The sequence below is a fragment of the Trichechus manatus genome, unplaced genomic scaffold (genome assembly GCF_000243295.1).
Source record: "Trichechus manatus latirostris isolate Lorelei unplaced genomic scaffold, TriManLat1.0 scaffold00039, whole genome shotgun sequence".
Lineage (NCBI taxonomy): Eukaryota > Metazoa > Chordata > Mammalia > Sirenia > Trichechidae > Trichechus > Trichechus manatus.
Window position 1 is genome coordinate 3,049,529 of NW_004443975.1, and position 21,395 is coordinate 3,070,923.

General features: G+C 38.1%; 2 protein-coding genes across 2 annotated transcripts in view; one reads left to right on the forward strand and one right to left on the reverse strand.

The window, feature by feature from the left end:
* KMO (kynurenine 3-monooxygenase) overlaps nucleotides 1–3,332 on the forward strand; it is a 60,648-nt gene extending 57,316 nt beyond the window's left edge. The window contains 5 exon segments of the mRNA XM_023730874.1: nucleotides 55–137; nucleotides 1,322–1,423; nucleotides 1,514–1,573; nucleotides 3,026–3,163; nucleotides 3,165–3,332. Coding sequence (XP_023586642.1) covers nucleotides 55–137; nucleotides 1,322–1,423; nucleotides 1,514–1,573; nucleotides 3,026–3,163; nucleotides 3,165–3,227 — 446 coding nt within the window. The 3' untranslated portion in view covers nucleotides 3,228–3,332.
* Nucleotides 3,333–3,616: 284 nt separating this feature from the next.
* The window catches only part of OPN3 (opsin 3), a 39,612-nt gene continuing 21,833 nt past the window's right edge, over nucleotides 3,617–21,395 (reverse strand). Inside the window, exons 2-4 of the mRNA XM_004375853.2 lie at nucleotides 15,487–15,806; nucleotides 7,341–7,592; nucleotides 3,617–5,443 (exon numbers count right to left, since the gene is read on the reverse strand). Of these exons, the coding sequence (XP_004375910.1) occupies nucleotides 5,180–5,443; nucleotides 7,341–7,592; nucleotides 15,487–15,806 (836 nt within the window). The 3' untranslated portion in view covers nucleotides 3,617–5,179. The remainder of the gene's footprint in view (nucleotides 5,444–7,340; nucleotides 7,593–15,486; nucleotides 15,807–21,395) is intronic.

Genomic DNA, 21,395 nt, shown 5'->3' on the forward strand with positions numbered 1-21,395 from the left:
CGTTTTTATAGACTACTTTGGAAAAGAAGATGTATTATTTAACTTGGTTTCTAGGTGTATGTCTTCCTGAATTCTCAAGATTTCGAATTCCAGACGACCATGCGATTTCAGATCTATCCATGTACAATTACATAGAGGTGAGTGAGAAGACGTGGCTCCACTGACAAATGTTCTTTCCTTTAGTTTTTCTTTGCTCCAGCCCAGTCTCATGCATGCTGCATAAGAACAGTTACAGCCAAGAACACACACACACAGCATTCCTTAGACATGGGCAGATTGTGAATATGTGGCCTGTGACAATGACCTATACACACATCTCCACCTACATTTCAGGGACATCTAGTAGAGAACGAGGATGACAGAATGTCTTTGGTTTCAGTCTCCGATAATTCACAGGCTCAGATCTTAGACATTTAGTAGAGTTAGTAATATACTATTTTAAAGAAAATGTAACTCTGAAATGTGTTAATATATCTGAGAAATCTAAAAACTGTTAAATGACCTTTCCACTCTTAACATTATAAGCTGTATACTTACAGCAACGTTAAATACCCATTGGGGACTTAGGCACTGAAAAAAATATAGAACACCAAAGAAATTCGTGGTCGGAAACATTAATACTTTGAAAAAAATACAGGAAGTCCATTTTGGATCAGGCACAGAAAAGGGTCACAATACATGGTTGTGGTTGGAGATTTAAAGTAATAGAGTTAAAAAATTTACAAGGTAAATTCAAAGAAGAGCGTGACTAGCTGCTTTCCATCTCTCCTGAAGACAGAAAGAGATAAAGTGGACTTCAGCTTAAGCAGAATTATATCCCATGTGATGAAGGAAGTTCTACTATAAGACACTGAAAGGTTTTATTGATGTATCCTGCCTATGTGTTTAAAAACAGGACAGCTACAATGCAAGTTTGTCCTGAATACGAAGTAAGTCAAGACAGACAAAGTTTAAGCAGATGTCTTGTGCCATAAATAATATCTCAAACCAACCAGGAAGGAACAGAAATTTCTCAAATCTTTGGGCTCATATATTATCTGAAGTTCTGGTTGAACAAACCCTTTGCTGGAAGAGAGTTCCCATATTGATTCTTCAGCAAAATAACCTTCCCAACAAGTTTTGTGTAGTTGTACATTTTCAAGGCAATGTTCTATAGCATTGATACTTACTAAAAGGAACTGGGTAAGACTGTTATGGAAATAAGAATTTATTTGACTAATTTGTGCCCAGCATTGTGATGAATAGGAATGATGAGTAATAAGTTCAAAGGAAAAAAGATACTTTGTTGGAGGTATTCTTTAAGACTCTTACATTGTTGCAGATGCGAGCACATGTCAATTCAAGATGGTTCATCTTCCAAAAAAACATAGAGCGATGTCTTCATGCTATTATGCCATCTACTTTTATCCCTCTCTACACAATGGTAAGGCCTGGCTTTAAGACTTTTCCTCACTTTAATCCTCCATTTAGCCATTAAAAAATACACAAAAATACTTTTTAAACTTCCCTACAGGTCACCTTTTCCAGAATAAGATATCATGAAGCAGTGCTGAGGTGGCGTTGGCAAAAAAAGGTTGGAACAGATTACACTTTTCCTTTTTTAAACTGATGTATTGGAGTGTCTTAAGTATTATGGTTATGTCGATTTTAGGCAAATAGAGAAATGATATGACAGTCTAGATGTTTGCACTTCAAATAAAAATGCTTGCGGTACATGGAGTGCAGGGTGCTGAATGAACAAAGCTACAAAGATGAGAAGGTGAGAGGGGCTTGTGAGGGAAAAAATTCAGAAAAGAAACCAATGCTAATATTTCTAAATGTTTTACTTTATATTGGAAATGTGAACCATTCCTAACTTTTGCTTCCTGCAACATTCTTATGGGTTTACTTTGTGAAACTGGACAGAATTGAATCACTTAGAAAACACAAATTCCACATACATTTTGGGCAGCTGACCCAGAGATGTCACTCTATGAACGTTCAGACTCCTAATTTTCCACTTTGGAAATTTTACAAATTCATTCATTCAGCAAATCGTTTTATTTAGTGCACAATGAGCTAGGCGTAGTAATGAGCAAGACCCAGTTCCTACCCTCCACATACGTAGCTCAGGGACTAATGGGGAGACGGACAACTGCAATGGAGGGGGATAAACAGCCCCTGAAGGAGAACAGGAGTGGGTAAGCACAGGCAGAGGCTGAAGGAACGTCCGCACCAGGGCCAGTGTGCGCACTGCGTGTGCCTCTGTGGAGCTGGAACGCACTACCTCAGGGTGAGAACGGCCAGCGAGATAAGCAGGGCCTCACAGGTCCTGAATGTTACCTTGCGAGAAGTAGGGATTTAACAACGATTACTTTGCTATGTGGAGAATGAATTGGAAGGAGTCAAAATTTATTCGTACAGAGATGAATGCAATAGGGTCTCTGTCCTCAGGCAGTCACAGGCGATTAGACGGCGGGACAGCGAGGGCAGTGCTAGAAATGGGCCAGGATGATGGGGCGCAGCTAGCCTAGACCAGAACGGGTGTCGCTGGCGCTGTGCTGACGATTGCCTCCTAGTGGTGAAGATGCCTTGTTTAAAGTCTTCCGGTGACTGCGTCTCCTGCGTCACAGAGGTCACAGAATTCACCAAGTTCTTCTTCTGTGGAGACGTGCTGTGTCTGAGAAGCGGCTAAGTCATTTGTGGCTTCGGCACAGTACTTTACCAAGACAGAGCTCACAGGTCTTTGTCTAAACTGTTTTTTTAAAAAAAAAAAAAAATGACTGCACAAAGGCAAACTGCTAAGCATTCCTTATTCAGAACACAGACTTGTGCTTTTCTTGAGAAGGAGAGAGGAGGAAGGAGCGCTCCAAGTTCCTCCTTATCAGCCACCGCAGGACTTGACCTAGTGGTCAGTGGAATGAAGTATCTGTTCCAGGTTAAAACCAAAGAGGCAATTGTATAATCCTTAGTAATCTAAGAAGAAGTCTATTTCAAGATTTTAATCTCTGAGCAATTAAAATGAGAGTTCTTGCCTTCTTTACAGGTAATAAACAACGGACTCTTTTTCTTTGGAACACTGATAGCCATCGGCAGTACCTACCTACTTACACATTACATGTTACCTCGACCTCTGGACTATTTGAGAAGACCGTGGAACTGGATCACTTACTTCCAGAATACAGGACATGTTTCACTCAAACTCCCTTGAGCCACTAGAACAAAATCCCAGTTTTATCAGCAGATGACGTAAAGGTTTTGAGGTAGCAAATGCTTGATTTCTCTGTAACCGCAATTCAAGATTAAAAATGTGTTTCCATCATCATATTTAATTTACTAATGGAAGATTAAAGATTAAAGATTGCAAGTAAATTCAATTTTGTCTCTGTGTTGACTGCAATTATTGGAAAAAATTACCACTTTTTATAAGTTACAACACACAGCTTCACCACAATATTACTCTCAGGAGGGGGTCATTCTAAATATAAAAGTGCAGTGATTTTCACTTCTGAATAAAAGAAGCCCCAAGAGGTCTCAGGGAAGACACTGATCAGGCCTTTTTCTTTAGAGGATGTAGTGAAAGTCATAACAGCATTGACTCAATATCTGAGACTAAACATCACATCTTGCCTAACACGCTAACTGCACTTTCCCCACCTGGGTAGAATTTATCTAACCACAATGCTCAAATTCACTTTAAAAAACCTGAAGTGCAAATGGGAACTTTGGGGGAGTTCCAGAGAGTTACAAAATGAACCTGTTTCCCAGTCTTCAAATTCCAGTATTACCTTCTGACGATAAGAAGAAAGCGGCTAATGCCATACAAAGTGAAAGATACGAAAGGGTTTTATTCACAAATTAAATCTCTCCATGTACAACAGAATTGAAAGGAAATGAGAGACAGCTTTCTTAGAAATGTGAAGTATTTTATTCCATTTCAGACACTCAGAATCAATCTACTAATTTATTCTGTAACTACATGCTTTGGCAGAACCAGCAATAGACTTTATTATTAAAAGCACATTTAGTGAAAAACTCTTTCTTTGGTTCTTCCTTCGTCAGTAGGCTGACCCAGTCATTTAGATATCCTTCAGAAATGATTAATTATGAAGATGCAACACTGGTAAGACAGTTATCCAAGAAATAAAAAGTAGGCAAAGTAAATCAATAAAATGATTGTGTTTCTTTCATATACTGTCAAAAAAATCCTCGTGTTCTAATAATCTGTTTAGTCTAAACAGTGACCTGTGGAAAATGGACTCTACGATAACACTGACTGTTAATTATCCAGTGGATTGACTGATGAATAATAAAGACTAAAACATTTTATAAAGATAGCTCTACACTTATTTTCATCACCCTCCAAACGCAGATTTGTTTTTTTCACTTAGAACTCCGATTCTAAATTTGGGATTCTGTGTCCATGGCAAAATTGGGGGAAATTATTAACAGAAGAGGCTAATTCTACCATGCTCGTATTTGAAATGAAATGGAGATACTGACCTGCCATCAACACCATCTTCACCATGTACATCCTCTATGAATATATAATTAACTATATTCCATGACTATCTTGAAATTTGTGATTCTAGTTTCTTTGCTATGATGCTTCTTAGTGTCTTCTAGCACTTGCTCAGTAACACATTAGTCTGAAGCTTGTCTCTATGGTACTATACATACAGCAACAGTCTTTTGTTTCAGATAGTTATGGGATTGATTCTCTTTTTCTAGAAATATCGCCTTGATAAATTTGATTTGGTCAAGTATATGCCATGACAATGAATAGGACGCAACACTACAGAAAAATCAAGATTGTCTAGATATTTTGCACATTTGTATAAAACAAAGGTATTTTTATAGCTGAGGTTTTTGAGAAAAAATTCATTATATGCTTTGGAAAATACAGTCCTTTAAAAATATATTTGAAATAAAAACTTCTAACATGCTAGATGATGGTGCTAGATGCCCATCTTGTGCTTCAAGCAGTTTTTTTCATTATTTAAAGCACCTGTTAAACAAATATTTGTCCTGCTCAATTGCTTTCTCACGCCAGAGAGCAGATGGGTAATTCAGCTTTCCTGCTGAGCCACAGAAGTTCTGTTGCTATCACGTAGAATGTAGATTCCAGAACAGTCCTTACAATGGAAGTCTAAAAGTAGTGTCTGATTTAAGACCCACATTTCATTAGCATTATTCATTCCTATAAAGGACGAACTTGGATTATATCAGCTTTGGACCCATTGGTTTTGTCCATGTCGTTGACGGATAGCGACTCATCACCGGTAATGATAAAAATGATGGAAGAAGAGTTAAAAGTCACTTTCTTCTTTGGCCTGTCCCTGTCTTTCTGTGACATCACAATGGGTCTGATCTGCATTTCACTCCCAACTACTGGTAAGTCCTTAGCAGGCCGCTGGCATCTCAGCAGGCGGAAACATAGCAGCTGCAAAAGGGATCTTCGAAACTGGACAGAGAAAATCAAGTTGAATATTAAAGTTTGATCCTTAGCCTAGATTAACATTCAAGGAAATTAGTTTAGTGACTGAGTTGTTGTTGTTGTTTTAGCAGATGTGGTTGAGGGTTAGGTGGCAATGTTTCTGTCTACCTAAGTAACCCTGGGGTTTTATGTCTTGTTCATATTAATAGTTCTTTATAGCTAGACCACATAGGCCGATTTTAATACCTTATCATTTGCACAGACTCAAGTTACATGCATCTTCTATGAGGGCAGCTACATCTGTTTCTTTAGGGGGGTTGGAACATGAATTCATTCCAGAAATATTCAGTGAGCACCTACTAGGTGACAGTCACTGTGCTGGGATCTGGGGAAACAGTGAACAGCAAAAAGAGAATGGGCTCTCCTGGCAGAGTTCAAGGTCTGGTGTACTCACTAACGCTATTTCTTGGATTAGGTAAAGAATTTTTTTTTTTTCCTATCAAGATTACTAATCAGTTGGAGAAAAAATATTGCAGCAGAAAGTGCTGGTGTTCACCAAAACCCATGATGCTCCTCTTCATTCTTGGGACGACACTGAACCCTATCTCTCAGCCCCTTTCAGGGGCTCCTTCCTGCTCTTTCCCTTTTATAAGGACCTCAAGATCTGCCGATGGTAGTATCACAAAATGGAAAAAAACCCTTGATTCCTAAATGACTGCATGGAACAGCTCTCACCTCCTCCACTAAATACATAGGACTGTGGACAGGATGGATTGACCAGTAAGCACGGTAAACACTGGCTTACAGTAAGCAAGGTACACAGGAGCTTAATTGTTTTTACTTCTAATCTGTAGGAAAGATATAAGAAGAAAGAACAAAGAGGGAGAAATAGCACTGGACATTATAAGGTTAATGCCCTCTTTTTCCAAACTCTTGAGCATTTGAATTCAGAGTTAAAAGCTCAACTGCTAACCAAGAGGTCAGTAGTTCGAATCCACTGATCGCTCCTTGGAAACCCTATGGGGCAATTCTACCCTGTCCTATAGGGTTGCTATGAGTTGGAATTGACTCAACGGCAATGGGTTTGAGGTTTTGTTTTTGGTTTATTTTTATTACCTGCTTTACCATTGCCTTTTAAAATTCCAATGTAGTAATTAACCATTATTCACAGCTTTTAAATCCTCTAATCCTTAAACTTTATAACTCAGAGGCTTAGCTTCATATTAATTATACTGAGGACTCTCAAAGTCATGACTGACAACCATCAAGTCAAAACCTTTGTACTACAGAAAGAAATAATAAGATTCCCAATAGACCCAGAGGAAATTTCTTGAGCCAAATTGATTTTGGCTAGATGGGTGGACATGGCATATGATTAGCAACCTGAAGCAATTGCCAACGGTACCTATAACCCAAAATGATGAATTATAAGCATGAGCTCTTAAGATACAAGAAAACCGAGTATAAATTCTGGCACCAACAATTCCTAGATCAGGCAAGTTATTTAACTTCTCTGAACCTATTTTAAACGCATTAATAAAATAGGGAATAATATTAGTACCTATTTCATGGAATTTTGTAAAGATAATGGTATAACCTGCATAATATAGTAAGTATTTTTAAATATTAAATATGGAGTTATTATTATTATTACCAGACACATAAAATATTTGTTAATGAATTAAACATTAACTTTAATGGAGTTTTCCTGTCAAGTGTGAATCCCAATTCGTAGATCTTAAAACTGTTTTTGGTTTCTTTGGCAATATCCTACAGTTCTTCCTGAAGCCTTTCCTTTCCTATAAAATTCTTGATTTTGGGTGTTATTACTGAAACGGCTCTAAATAACCTCTACAGAAGTATTTCCCAATCCCACTCCCAAGATCCTGACTAGTGAAAACAATCACTTAATTATACAGCTTACCTTTCTGATCATGAAGGTATAAATAACTGGATTATATACGGTGCTCGATTTAGCAAAGAGGTATGAAACAACAGATATTGTTGGAGTGACCAGGTGTCCATAACCATTAACCACCAAGAAACAGATCACAATATAAGGCATCCAACAGATCAAGAAGGTGAATATCATAAAAAGACACATTTTGGCCACTTTCTTTTCATAACTTAAAATTTTGATCACTTGAATTGTCTGAAGATCTTCAACACAACGAAGCTGCAGAAATAAGAAAATAGGAAGAGGTTAAAAACAAAAAATTCATTTTTGTGTCTGAGGTCTTAAAAGCTAGCGAGCAGCCATCTAAGATGCATCAACTGGTCTCATCCCACCTGGAGCATAGGAGAATGAAGCACACCAAAGACACAAGGAAAATATTAGCCCAAGAGACAAAAAGGGCCACATAAACCAGAGACTCCATCAGTCTCAGACTAAAGACCCAATGACTGCCCTGACAAGGAACACAACAGAGAGACCCTGATGGAGCAGGAGAAAAGGGGGATGCAGAACTCAAGTTCTAGTAAAAAGACCAGACTTAATGGTCTAACTGAGACTGGACGGATCCCAGAAGATATGGTTCCTGGACTCTCCGTTAGCCCAGAACTGAAACCATTCCCGAAGCCTAATATTTAGACAAAGATTAGACTGGACTAAGGGACATAAAATGATACTTATGAAGAGAGTGCTTCTTAGCTCAAGTAGATACATGAGACTAAATGGACAGCTCCTGTCTGGAGGCAAGATGAGAAGGCAAAAACGGACAGGAGCTGGTTCAATGGACATGAGAAATCCAGGGTGGAAAGGAAGAGTGTGCTGTCACATTATAGGGAGAGGAAGCCAGGGTCACATAACAATGTGTATATAAATTTTTGTATGAGAAACTGACTTGAACTGTAAACTTCCACTCAAAGAACAATTTAAAAAAAAACATTTTCTTTTATTTTGTTTACAACAGATATTCAGACATTACTCTTGTTCTTGCCTTAATGGAAAGAGGACTGAGCAGGACCTTGGGGTAGGGGCTGACTGCGGATCTAGAACCTGCAGCTGGGCTCAGCCTTAACCTCTCTGGGCCGCAGTCTCTTCATCTCTATTTACTGAAGTTGAACTACATAGCCTCTTAGATCGCAGAACGGCTTCTAAAGTTTTTCTAATTTACTTAGTAAGAATAAAATGAATTATTTTCCCTATATCTTCAACTAGCTAAAAAAACAGCCTGAAAGAGTCATGATAAAATGAAACAATTTCTCCATGATCCTTGAAAGAAACACTTTCATCCAGAGCATAATCCGCCAGCTCTCAAATCAGGCAGCAAACCCCTGTGATGTTACGAGTTCTGCAAGGTTAAGCCTATATCTGACCTTGATGGGAACTTAATCCCCGAATGAATTCTTGCTGAAAACAATTGTGTTTTCCAACTTATTGCCAATGACTATTAAGCGGGATTTGATGAGAAATTTCTTTGTGGTTGGTTCCATCAGCGACTCAGTTGCTGAAGAGGTAAAAACCCAGTAGCCCCGTTCCTCTGAAATCAGCAAGTCTACTCCAAGCGTGCCCCCATTAAAGATACTGAGGATTAGTGATCTACAAATAGTCCTTAAAGCTCTCTGAGTATCTCAGATAAAAGATTCTTTAGAAGTTACTCCTATCATTACTATAAACGTGTTATTAAGGTGAAGGGAAGAATATTCCTGGTCACCAAAAGTATGTTCTTACACAAAAATGATTTCTGAACATCCTAAGAAGCTATACTAATTCTGCTACAAAATATAAATGCTTTACACATTAATACAAAAAGGTATCCAGCATACTATTGACACTTAGTATTGATACTTTTAAACTGGGAAATTTAGTGCATTTCAGTAATTCCAAATGTACCTTCTACTTGTAGGGTTACTATAAAAATTAAGAAAAAAAATTCTGAAGAATAATTAGAACATGTGTTTATAGTATTTATAAATATATTTCAATTGTTGGTATCTCTAAAATTATATTTAAACAATATCCTTATTAAGATAATGCATTCATATTGACAATGAATAGAAGGAAACATGAAAAAATAAAAGTTTTTTTTTTTTAGAGTAGAGGGAATGTTTATGTGGGGGGGTGTTAAATTCTGACACTAGTATTTTCTGTATGTGTGCAATCCTATTTTAAAAAGAAACTGTTTTGTTTATTTTATTTTCAGAAGAGTATTTTTTCATTGTTTTTTTTTTCTCCCAAAAGTTTATAGGAAGGTTGTGAGGTTCTAGGAAAAGCTCTATATTTGAAATTAGAAGGTCTGGGTTCATATTCCAGATTCACTAGTTTTACTCCCAATGTGATGTTGGGCAAGTCAATGACCTTCTCTAAGAGTAAATATTAAAGGAGATTAAAACAAATAAGCTATAAGCATCGGCAGAACCTGGGTCCCAGTTCTGCACATATGACTGTGGGATTGTTTTCAAGATTAAAGATTTATTTATATTTGAAACTATATTTAAAACAAACATACTTACATGCATATGTATTTTTATGATATTATAGAATATTTGGAATTATGATTTTTGACTTCTCAGAGTTTCAATTAACCAGTAATAGAACCCAAGATGAGTTATCTGCCCTGCAGCTTCCTGTTACTTAGGGCCCAAGAGTTTTATCTGCATCATTTTGTCTGGGCAAGTCAGTCCCCATCCTTTCCAACACCATTTATCCAAGCAGAGCTTTCATCTATTATCTTGGAATTGCATGCACACTAAACAAGTTAACTTAAGAAATGTTGGTTTCTACTTCCCAGTGGTTCTTTGGTGTGAGAAGACCCAAACTAATGTTTCAGATTATTTGGGTTTGTATATATGAAGTGTCCATAATTATTTTTAATTTATTTATTTTTCAATTCTTTGTTTCATCACTCTCTATTTCTCCATTCTGCTCATTTAATGTTTTCAAAATAAAGAGCTCTATTTCATGTATCACTTCCTTTATTTAGTCACCTGAGGATTATTTTTCAAAATTACTATAGATGAAGCAAGAGCACACGTGCAATCAAATCTGTCCTAAAGATGAACCACTGAAGACAAAGTCTCTAGAATTCCCTTTAAAGGTAGTCTCTGCCTATATAAATGGCAGATGCCTAGTCCTTATCGATCCAGACACTTGTAGATTTTCGAAGAATTCGTTTTGAGTTCTCATTCTCATGTGAGTAGCTACTTTTCCATAGTCACTGGATAAGGAAATTGAGGGAAATGACTTGCACCAAGTTCTGTGTTGAGGTAATACCAGCTACCAGTTGCCACTGAGGTGATCCCAACTTATGATGACTCCATGTGTGTCAGAGTAGAACTATGCTCCCAAAGATTTTCAATGGCTGATCTTTTGGAAGTAGATCACTGGGCCTTTCTTCCAGGACATCTCTGGGTGGACTTGAACCTCCAGTTTTTCGGTTAGCAGCTGAGTACATTGTTTGTACCACCCAGGGACTGTTGAGATATTAGTACAGTCTAAAGTCGAATATCTTCACACTTTCACTACACCCCCCCCGCATCGTCCCCTTGCTTTGCCCTCTGCCTGTAACTCATTCAAAATATAGCCACTGAGCACCTACTGTATGTGGTACTGTTCTAGCTTTAGGCGAAAAGATAAATAAGACTTGTTCTCTGCTCTTCAGGAATTCACTATTTGCTGAGAAAGACAGGTACATGAACAGACTGCTTCAATAGGTGATATGGGACATGAGGGGGGTGACCATGGAGGGCAATTGGAACACACTGAATGAGCAACCAATTCAGACGGTGAGTGAAATGAAAACATCCTGATCTCAGCCTTCTGGGTGAGTAGAAGGTAGCCAAGTAAGGAAGAGAGAAAGAATATTGCAGGGAAAGTTGATGTGCTAAGACGAAGGGGCAAACGAATGCATGTCAAATTCTAAAAAGAAATGTGGCATTGGCTGCAGCCTGAGGTGGCTGGAGGAAGGGAGAGTCAAGATATTAGGCTGCACGGGTAGACAGGCGATCGCCACAAAGGAACATATAGCCATGCTCAGGGACTCACTAGAAAAAAATTTTTTGTTGTTGTTGTTGAGAATATACACAGCCTCAGGGATTCATTTTTAATCATGAAGTATTTTAAGCTGGGAAGTGACATGAGAAATTTTATATTTGAGAGCAATTCCTCTGGTGGCAGTGTGGCGAGAATGGGTTAGAGGAGAGCAACGGTAAAGGAAGAACAACTAAGATCCTCCTGAATTAAGTCTGTGGCAGAGGGATAGGGCAAAGAAGATTTACTGGAAAAATATTTAAGAGGTGGAATAGGTAAGACTTGATAATTGGTTGGGTGTAGGGAGACATGGATTAGGAATAGTCAGAGATTACTCCCTAATTTCTGATTTAGGTAGCCAGGAATAATGATATTCACTGAGAAAGAGAATGGAGAAGTAGTAGATTTGGGCAGGGGGTAGATGGGGAGTGAGGGAAGGGTGGATGAATGACTCCTCCATACGTATGCTGAATTTAATGTGTCTGTGAACCATCCCAGTGTAGGTAGGTGTTCAATAGGCAGTTGACTGAGAATCTGGTAGAGATCAGAAGAAAGACCTGGAATGCAAAGACTTCAAAGTCATTTCAAAGTCACCAAGCTATTGTTAGAAGGAGAAATCCTGGCAGTATATGAGCTCATCCAAGGTAAATGTGTAGTGTGAGATGAGAGCTAAGCATAGAATACTAAGGACAATGAAGAGAAGTCTTTGAAGGAGACTAAGAAATAAGGGCCGGAGAGTCAACAATAAAGATAGGAGAGAAAGGGGTCCTAGAAACAATGGGAAGAGAAAGTCACAAGAAAGTGGAAGGGGTCAATAATATAAAAAGCTGATGGGCCAGAAAACGAAGGAAGGAAAGAAGAGAGGGAAGGAGGAAAATGTGTCCATTGGACCTAATAACTGGGAACTCATCAATGATGTTAATGGAGGCTGTTTCAGTGAAAGCTGGTAGAGGAAGGTGATGCCAATTTGCAATGTACTGAGGAATAAATGCTAGGTGATTTTACTAAACTACAAATTTATTTAGGGCAGAGGCTATACCTTATCTATTGTATCACTAAGGCTTAGTAAGTAATTGGTGCATTTTAGGTGCTCAATAAATAGTGGTTAAATGAATGCTTATTGAAAGAAGATGTGGCACCAAAAAACATAAACAGTTCTTTGAGTTAGCAGTGATGGGAAGGAGAGAAATAAACTGATAGCTACAGGGAGTTGAGAGTAGCTTTCACTTTTGTACTAAATTGAGTCCCTGGGTGGTGCAAATGGTAAAGTGCTCAGCTGCTAACTGAAAGGTTGGAGGTTTGGGTCCACCCAGAGGCACCTTGGAAGAAAGGCCTGGAAATCTACTTCTGAAAAAAAAAAAGCCATTAAAAACCCTACGGAGCACAGCTCTACTCTGACACACATGGGGTCACCATGGCAGCAACTGGTGGTTGTGGCGGTTGTTGCATTTTAAAGGGAACGAGCCAGTGGTGAAGAAGAGATTGAAGATATAAGCAAAAGAGAAAATCATTACTTGAAAGAGATCCCTGAGGCAGGGAATGGAGTAGGACAGACAACAGAATAGAGGATCAGTTTGGTCCTGGGAGACTTCTCCAGTGGCCCTGTAACAGAAGAGAGGAGTTAAAGAATGAATGTGAATATAGAGGTTTGCATAAAAGGAGTCAAGGAGTTGAGGAAGTTCTTGATAATGACTTTATTTTGTCCAATAATTAAGGAGTAAGATTGTTTGATACGAATGAGGAAGGCTAGGAGGGCAAGAGATTAAAATGAGAATTGAAGACATGTAACACCAGTTTTATAGACAGAGTGGGTCATCTAGGGATCCAAAGCCTGCTGGACAGCGCAGAGGACATCTGAGTACAGAGACTGGGAATTTGATGTGATTTTTTCTCCAGCTCCTCTTTGCAGTTTGACTACAAGCATGGAGAAGACAGACAGTTGGACTGATCCAGAGATATTTTTAACCAAATGGGTTGCATAAAGAAACTGGAAATTGAGGGAAATTGGATCATGGTTTGAAGTGATGCATGTGGCTAGCTCAGTAAAACAAGAGATGAAATCTAGAGGGTTTGGACAGAGTGAGCAAGAGACTGGGAGATTTGGATGAAAGATGAGAACAGATAGAGTAGGAAGAAGTAGTGAGAAGGAAAATAGATGAAGTTAGAGACTGGGATATGCAGCGTGTCCCATACTGTGTTTATTAGTTCAAACATCTTTCCTGCTAGCACCCAACATGAAAACTGTTTGTGGTCAAATCTTGTTCTTTATGACTCTAAAGTTATTTCCAGAATAAATACCTGTGCCATTCTCCAGTGGTAGGTTTATGTGACACTTGGATGAATAAAATAAAATTATGAGAAGTGTGGAATTCCCTTTGTTAGAGTTCTTAAACTCTAAGTATGCTGGATAATGAAATTTTTCATAATTTTGTCTGTCCAGAATCCATTTCCTTCCTTCTTTAGGTTTAGAGAGTGGTGTAGAAAGAGTAAACAGTGCTCAGGGGCAATGTAATAATTTGTGCATGAAAATACATAAATAGTAAAACTACAGTGTGTTCATGCACTCAACATTCAACAAATCTAAAGAGAGTAACATTCAACAAATCTAAAGAGAGTAAGTCAAATGAAAAAATTATCCAACAGGCATGTTCATGATGCTCCCATTATTAGAAGTACTGGACACACATTCTCCCTTTGCACCCTCTTCACTACACAAGTTACATGGAAATTCTCTTTTCTCTGATAAACCAAGTTCCTGTGGTTTTGTTCAAAGCTGAGCCTATGACCCAGACCTGCACAATCTGAGTGACCCACTGTTACTGTTCAGAGACGGACACAAAGGATATGAGATTTGTCCCTGAAGACAATACGATTCTCTTAAGTACAGTTTCCACCTGAGCGGTGCTTGCAAATCTTAGGATCTAGAAGCGCAGGGAATCGAAACCAGCAAGACATAGCAGAAACTTTTTTATATATCAACTCTTTCAAGGCTCTGAAAATTCAGTAAGGGTTAAACACACATATATACATACTTCAAGCAAATTCTCTAAACTTGCATATAGCTCAGATGCTGAAGAATGAAGAGTAATAAATCAAGTGAATTTTTTTTGCTTAGAAAAAGTGCAAGAAACATGCATTTATGGATTGTTAAACTGAGAGAGTCTTTACAGATTATTATCTATGTCAACCCACTTAATAACTAAGAAAACTGAGACAAATTAGTTATAGAAGGAACTCCAGCTAATAATGACATGTCAGGAAGAGCACCTGGCTATATTCTTAACTACAATCCCATGTTCCTTCTCTAACACTTCAACTGGTCTTTCAAAATTTCTTCTACTTCTCTCTCTCTCTAGGACCTCTTCTATAATCTACATATTTAATGGTTAGTAAAAGAGAGATGGCCTCTTCCAGAATGCTTTGCTTTGGGGTCCCAAGTGTATATTTATATTTCACCAACCATGAATTATTCAATCAAAAAGGAATAATTAAGTAGTATGAAGGGAGTATTTTTGTAATATAAAAGTATACATAAAGTATCCAGTGGAATGATTTTGACATATAGTTTTTCATCATACAAGCGTCACTATTTTGTAAAGATTATTAAATGCGTTATTTGTAATAGTATTTTTTAAATAAATATGTTATTTCCCATTGGAATAAATTATTCATCGTTGGTCTTTTCAGAGAGTGACTCATAGTGCACACTTCTCCCAACAGGAAGATTCCTAGACTGCTCCAGCTTGGGGAAACTACTAATGAGAGGAGAGAACGAACAGAGTGGGAAGAAATAGTGAGTAAATTTTGTCTGGAAAAACCCCTCTAGTCTCTCGCTCACTCTGTCAAATTCGTCCAGCTTTCATCTCTTTTTCTGTAGAAACTAGTCATTGCAAATAATGATCCCATTGTCCTCAACTTCCATGTTCCCACTTTCCTCACACATACCATTTGGTTGAAAAACAAAAATCCCTGAATCAATCCAACTATCTGTCTTCTCCACGTCTGTAGTCAAACTGCAATAATTTGCATTCTTTTCCACACAAAATTTTCTCCCCCAGACACCGTTTGAGGGGAGGGGCAGTTGTAATCTTCAACTCACCATTCGAATGGAGTACAGAATATGGCCATAACAATGCACTATGACGCCCACGGGCACCACCAGGCAGCCGAGAAATAAGAAAAGCACAAAGGAAGAATCACTGGAGTTGTTGGATTTCCAGTCCACAGTGCAGGCTAGTCCATGTGTGTCCAGGATGTACCTGTTCCAGCCTAGGAGAGGTGCTCCTGACCATGCCAGTGAGTAGAGCCAGATGTAGGTAATGGCCCTCCAGGCCCAGGAGAAATTGATCACTCTGGCATGGACCACACGGATATAACGTTCATAGGCCAGCACAGTTAGGGTTGTAATGGAAGCAATCCCTGGAAGAAGAGAAAATGGGAAAGTATAGCACGGCCATGGGAACAAGAGATATAACCAAGATGATACATTCTCTCTGGAAATATCTTACAATATATGTGGAATTGCTAGGAAGCAAGATCACTGATGCTCCGAAAGCTGAAATATCTAAGAGAAATAATGCTCCAGGGCCCCAGGGAATTTGATCAGGAACATACTTGCTTGTAAAAGAAACCACGGAATAGAAAATGGCATATAACTGCAGCAGGACAAAAATAAGTTCCAAAAAAATAGTCCCCCATCCACAATGATGGGGATATTGTATTACTTTTTCTGCCAAGAAGAAACCCTGGAGTGAGTCAGAGAGGGTAACTAGAGCCAGTAGCTCTTTTGGTTTTGCCTTCTGTTAGCTGTGTCTGACTCAGCTATTGAAGTCAAAGTGGGCTCCATGCGTATGAACTGGACAAATCAATGGTGAAATTATGCAGAGGGCTGGCTTAACCTACCTATTAACGGATGTCAGTATATTAACTGTTCATATTCAAGGATTTCTGACAAGGGAGTGAGGTCTTCTCTGCTCCCATGGTGTTCATTTATACCTCTATTTTGGAACATATATACTTCAACAATATTATTCATTTATTTCTCTACCTCCCCTGAGAGAGTGATCTCTTCACTCAGCAAGCACCTACTGAGCACCTACTCTGTGCCAGGCACTGAGCTGATACTGACGGTTCAATGATGACTAAGACGCAGAACTCTAAATGTCAGGAGGAATACAGATGTATAAACAACTGTAATACTGTACAACATGTAAGAGTTCATACGTGATGAGACAATTCAGAGATGCCAGGACACAGAGCAGACGAAAAGGAGATAAAGTTAAAAAAAATGAGGCCATAGTGAGAAAGACTTTTAATTTCATGCTAATGTTGTTTTTCTTTTATTTGTTCTTTTTTTTTTTTTCCTGTATGAAGTAGTAAATCATAAATGTGTTAACCTGTTGTGCTTTTTAATCATGGACTTAACAGTTAAGTTCTCCTCCTCCTCCTCCTTTTTCTTCTGAAAGGACATTCTAGTAATAGCATAGAACTTGAAACAGAGTCTGGTCCTGTGGAAGCCAGTTTGAGGCTATTGCAAAAGTTCCGGCAAGATATGATGCAGCCTGAACTAGGGTAACGTTAAAGGCATGCAGAACAAAGTCTAGATTCCAGGGACACTTGGCAATTAGTATCAACATTCTGAATGTGGGGAAGGTGTGGGAGGAGTCAAGAATAACTCAGAGAATTCTAACCTGCATGATGAATAGAGAGTAATTACATTAACCAAAATAAAAACTACAAGGTGCGTGAGCAGCAATAGGGAAGAAAACGAAATTATGAGTTCCCTAGAACACATAGGGATAAATATTTGTTGAATGAGTAGATCAAGAGAGGTTGGAGAAAAAGTGTCTTTAATGGAGAATGAAAATAAGACTGGTCTCTTGAAAAATAGGATAGGATATGTAGGGGAATGGTAGGTTGTCAAGAAACCTGAAGTCAAGTCCCAGCTCTCCACTAAGTAGCTCTTAGGACAGGGCATACAATCTCTTCAGACTTTGATTAGTTGGTTTTATTTTTATTTTATTTTTTTGTCATAAAATTGAAAATCTGCTCACAATATAAAATTCTGTGATTCTGCAATTATGAAAGTGTAAAATGAAGAGACCCTGGGCTCAGAAAGCAATTGGCAGAACATAGTTAATATTCACTTATACTATAACAGTTTTTTCTTGGGGATGAGGAGTATTATCCCCAACATCTGATACATATGGCATTCAATAAATGTTCACTAACCAAATGAATGAATATTTATTAAATACTTAAGTGACCAGAAGAAGAAAATCAGATTTTGGAATACAGTGGAAGGAAATACTTCAAAGACAGTAGTGATATCACAGCAAATAATGCACTTAAATTTAAATTATAAGAATTATGGGGACAAGGAAAATATCAAGTTAGATATGCTATCTTCAGAACTAAGAATGAAATTTTACCTATTAAATTTTTATTTAAAAAATTTTATTTATTTATTTTTATCCTTTCTTTGACTAATTATATTCCTAAAGGAAATCTAAAAACTCTAAAAATAATGGCATAACAAGTTGACTCTAATGAAATACGGTTAGTTTTATTTAATTTACAAGTTCATATGTTAAATGTAATGGTATTTAATTATATAACTGCCTTTAAATGCTCATTTAAATATTTAAAATTGGCCTTCAACTTTTAATTAACTTACATCGAATATGATTTAGTCCTTCACAGGCAAGAAAACTTGGTGCAAATAATTACACTTTGTTGTAGAAAAGTGACTCTCAATGTACCTTAGAGATGAACAAATGAGTTTTTATGGTTAAAACAATAAGCTGGTATAATTCTAACTTTCATTCATTCATTTATTAATTATTCATTGCTTATCTACATGTGCTAACCATTGTTCTAGAAAATATGTATAAAGAAGTGAGTGAAACAAAGTACCTCATGGAATTTATGATCCAGTTGGTAAGACAGATTAAAAAAAAAATCACAGAAGTAAGTTAGTGAAGTGCCATGAAGAAAAGAGCCAGTAGAGAGGTAGAAAAACATGTGAGGTGTGTTGGAGGAGAGGGTAAAATGCATCAGTTAGGAAAAACCTCACTGCACGCAGAGCTGAGGTGTGGAAATCACAGCTTTGGGATAAGCAGGGGTGCAGGGTCGTCATTTTGAACCATACCCATCTGACAGAAAAATATTCCTATTAGCCAATACTTGGGTAGCTTCTTTTCAGGTATTATATACATTCAAAATTAATGCAATGTATCTTTTAAAATTTTCTAAAATTCCACTGATGTAAGAAGTGTCCCAGGAAAGGGCACAGCATGCAAAAAGACCCTAAAGAGGGAGCGTGTCTGGCTCACTTGGCGGGACTGTTTCAGTAAAAGTGAGAATGACGCAAGATGAAGCTGGAGAGGCAGGAAAGGGCTGGATCATGCAAGGTTTATAGGAGTTTAGAGAATTTTTCCTTCTGATTATTTAAGTCAAAGAGAATGTTTTAATCTATTAATATATTTTTAGATCAGGCCTGTGTCTTAGTAGGCACAATGAGTTTCAATTGCCTGAATTCAGTTGCCAGTATTCAGTATTATGACCCGTTAGCACAGTCCTTGTTGTTGTTGTTAGGTGCTGTCACGTTGCTTCTGACTCATAGCAACCGTATGTACAACAGAACTAAACGCTGCCCGGTTCTGAGTCATCCTCACAAGCGTTGCTATGTTCGCGCCCCTTGTTGCAGCCACTGGGTCAGTCCATCTATTAAGGGTCTTCTTCTTTTTTGCTGTCCCTCTGCTTTACCAAACATGATGTCCTTCTCCAGGGACTAGTTCCTCCTGATAACATGTCCAAAGTATGTGAGAGCATCCTTGCTTCTAATGAGCATTCTTGCTGTACTTCTTCTAGGACAGATTTGTTCATTCTTCTGGAAGTCCATTGTATAGTCAATATTCTTTGCCAACACCATAATTCAAAGGCATCAATTCTTCTTTGGTCTTCCTTATTCATTGTCCAGCTTTCACATGCATATGAGGTGATTGAAAATATCATGGCGTGGGTCAGGCGCACCTTAGTCCTCAAAGTGACATCTTTGCTTTTTAACACTTTAAAGAGGTCTTTTGCAGCAGATTTGCCCAATGCAATGCATCTTTTGATTTCTTGACTGCTGCTTCCATGGGTGTTGATTGTGGATCCAAGTAAAACGAAATCCTTGACAACTTCAGTATTTTCTCTGTTTATCATGGTGTTGCTTATTGGTCCAGTTGTGAGGATTTTTGTTTTCTTTATGTTGAGGTGTAATCCATACTGAAGGCTGTAAGCTTTGATCTTCATCAGTAGCATAGTCCTAGTGGGCCCAAACTTTGTATTTCTCAGGCCTTCCTGTGGTAGCACACATGGTTAATGTGCTCAGCTCCTAACCACAAGGTTGACAGTTCAAGTTCACCCAGAGGTTCCTTGGAAGAAAGGCTTAGTGATCTACTTCTGAAAAATCAGCCATTGAAAATCCTATAGAGCACACAGTTCTACTCTGAAGGACATGGGGTCATCATGAGTCAACTTGATGGCAACTGGTCCTGACAACATGGGTATGTAAACAACAGGCTTAATTACACCAACTTAGTCTTTGAAGGTGAGTCACTTGAACTAACCTAAACTATGTAGTTTAGGTCCTCGCAAAATATATGCCAGCATTTTTTTTGCCCTCAACAATGTTTTATTTGCATAAAGCAACAATGCTTTATATTACATTTACAGGACTACATGAATTTTGGTCTGGGGTCAAAATGATTTCCTGTATTCCATTTGATTGCCAGGGCACACTCCAGGAGGATAAACATGAATGGACTAGCTTACAACTACTTTACATGTACGTCTTAACCAATGTTGAGCCTAATTATTCCATATGCATCCATTTCCCTCAACGCTATAGACAGAAAAGGGTAAGGAGAGTACCACATACTAGCACTGATTAAGTGTTAGATCCTATAGTAATCACTCTACATATGTTATCTCTCCTTTTTGGAAACAGGCCTGTGGCTCAGAAGGACTAAGTAACTAATAGGTAGTGGAGACAGTTTTGAGACTCCAAGACTGGCTGATTCCAAAACCCATGATTTTTCCTTCACATTTCCAGGGATGGGAGAGTTAACGTTGCCACTAGCCAGTCACTTCTACTTCCTCACAAATTCTAGGGTATATGACATCTCTGCTCTCCCTGCAACCTGCAGGGTTTTTTTCTAGTGTTCATCCTAAAATAATTTTGAAAAACTATGTAGATTCTTATAAATTTAAAAGGTGAAATCTAATTTTTTTCATCTTGAGTTTAAAGAGTTATGTAATGCAAATATAGATCCCTTCTGGCACAAACAGTCTGCTCTCAGCCACTAACTGAAAGATTGGTGGTTCAAATCCACCCATCACCACTGTGGAAGAAAGGCCTGGTGATCTACCTCCATAAAATCACAGCCATTGAAAACTCTATGGAGCACAGCTCCACTCTGAAACACATGGGGTCACTATGAGTCTGAGTTGACTTGACATCAATGGGTTAATGCAAATACAGACAATTTAAAGGGGACCCTGGTGATGTAGTGGTTAAGCATGTGGCTGCTAACCAACAGGCCAGCAGTTCAAATCCACCAGTTGCTCCTTGGAAATCCTATGGGGGCAGTTCTACTCTGTCCTATAGGGTTGCTGAGTCAGAATCAACGCAATGGCAATGGGTTTGGTTTTAGACAATTTAAAATAAAACTATTAGTAACTTTTTAAAATATATCCAATGATTTGTAAGTATGTTAAAATTATATATAAAGAACAATGATCATTTAAACTTATATTTCCATTCCACTTCCCCCTACAAAATTTTATCCCGATGTAATACATTGCTATGGCTGAAAGATTTTAAAATTATTCACCATATCATTCTCTTCTACAATAAATACATATTTAGAAATTAAAAAATTTTAATTTCCTGGATGGTGAGGCTGTAGCCCAAGCCCAAGCCCTGTTGCCACTGAGTTGATTCCAACTCATAGCGACCCT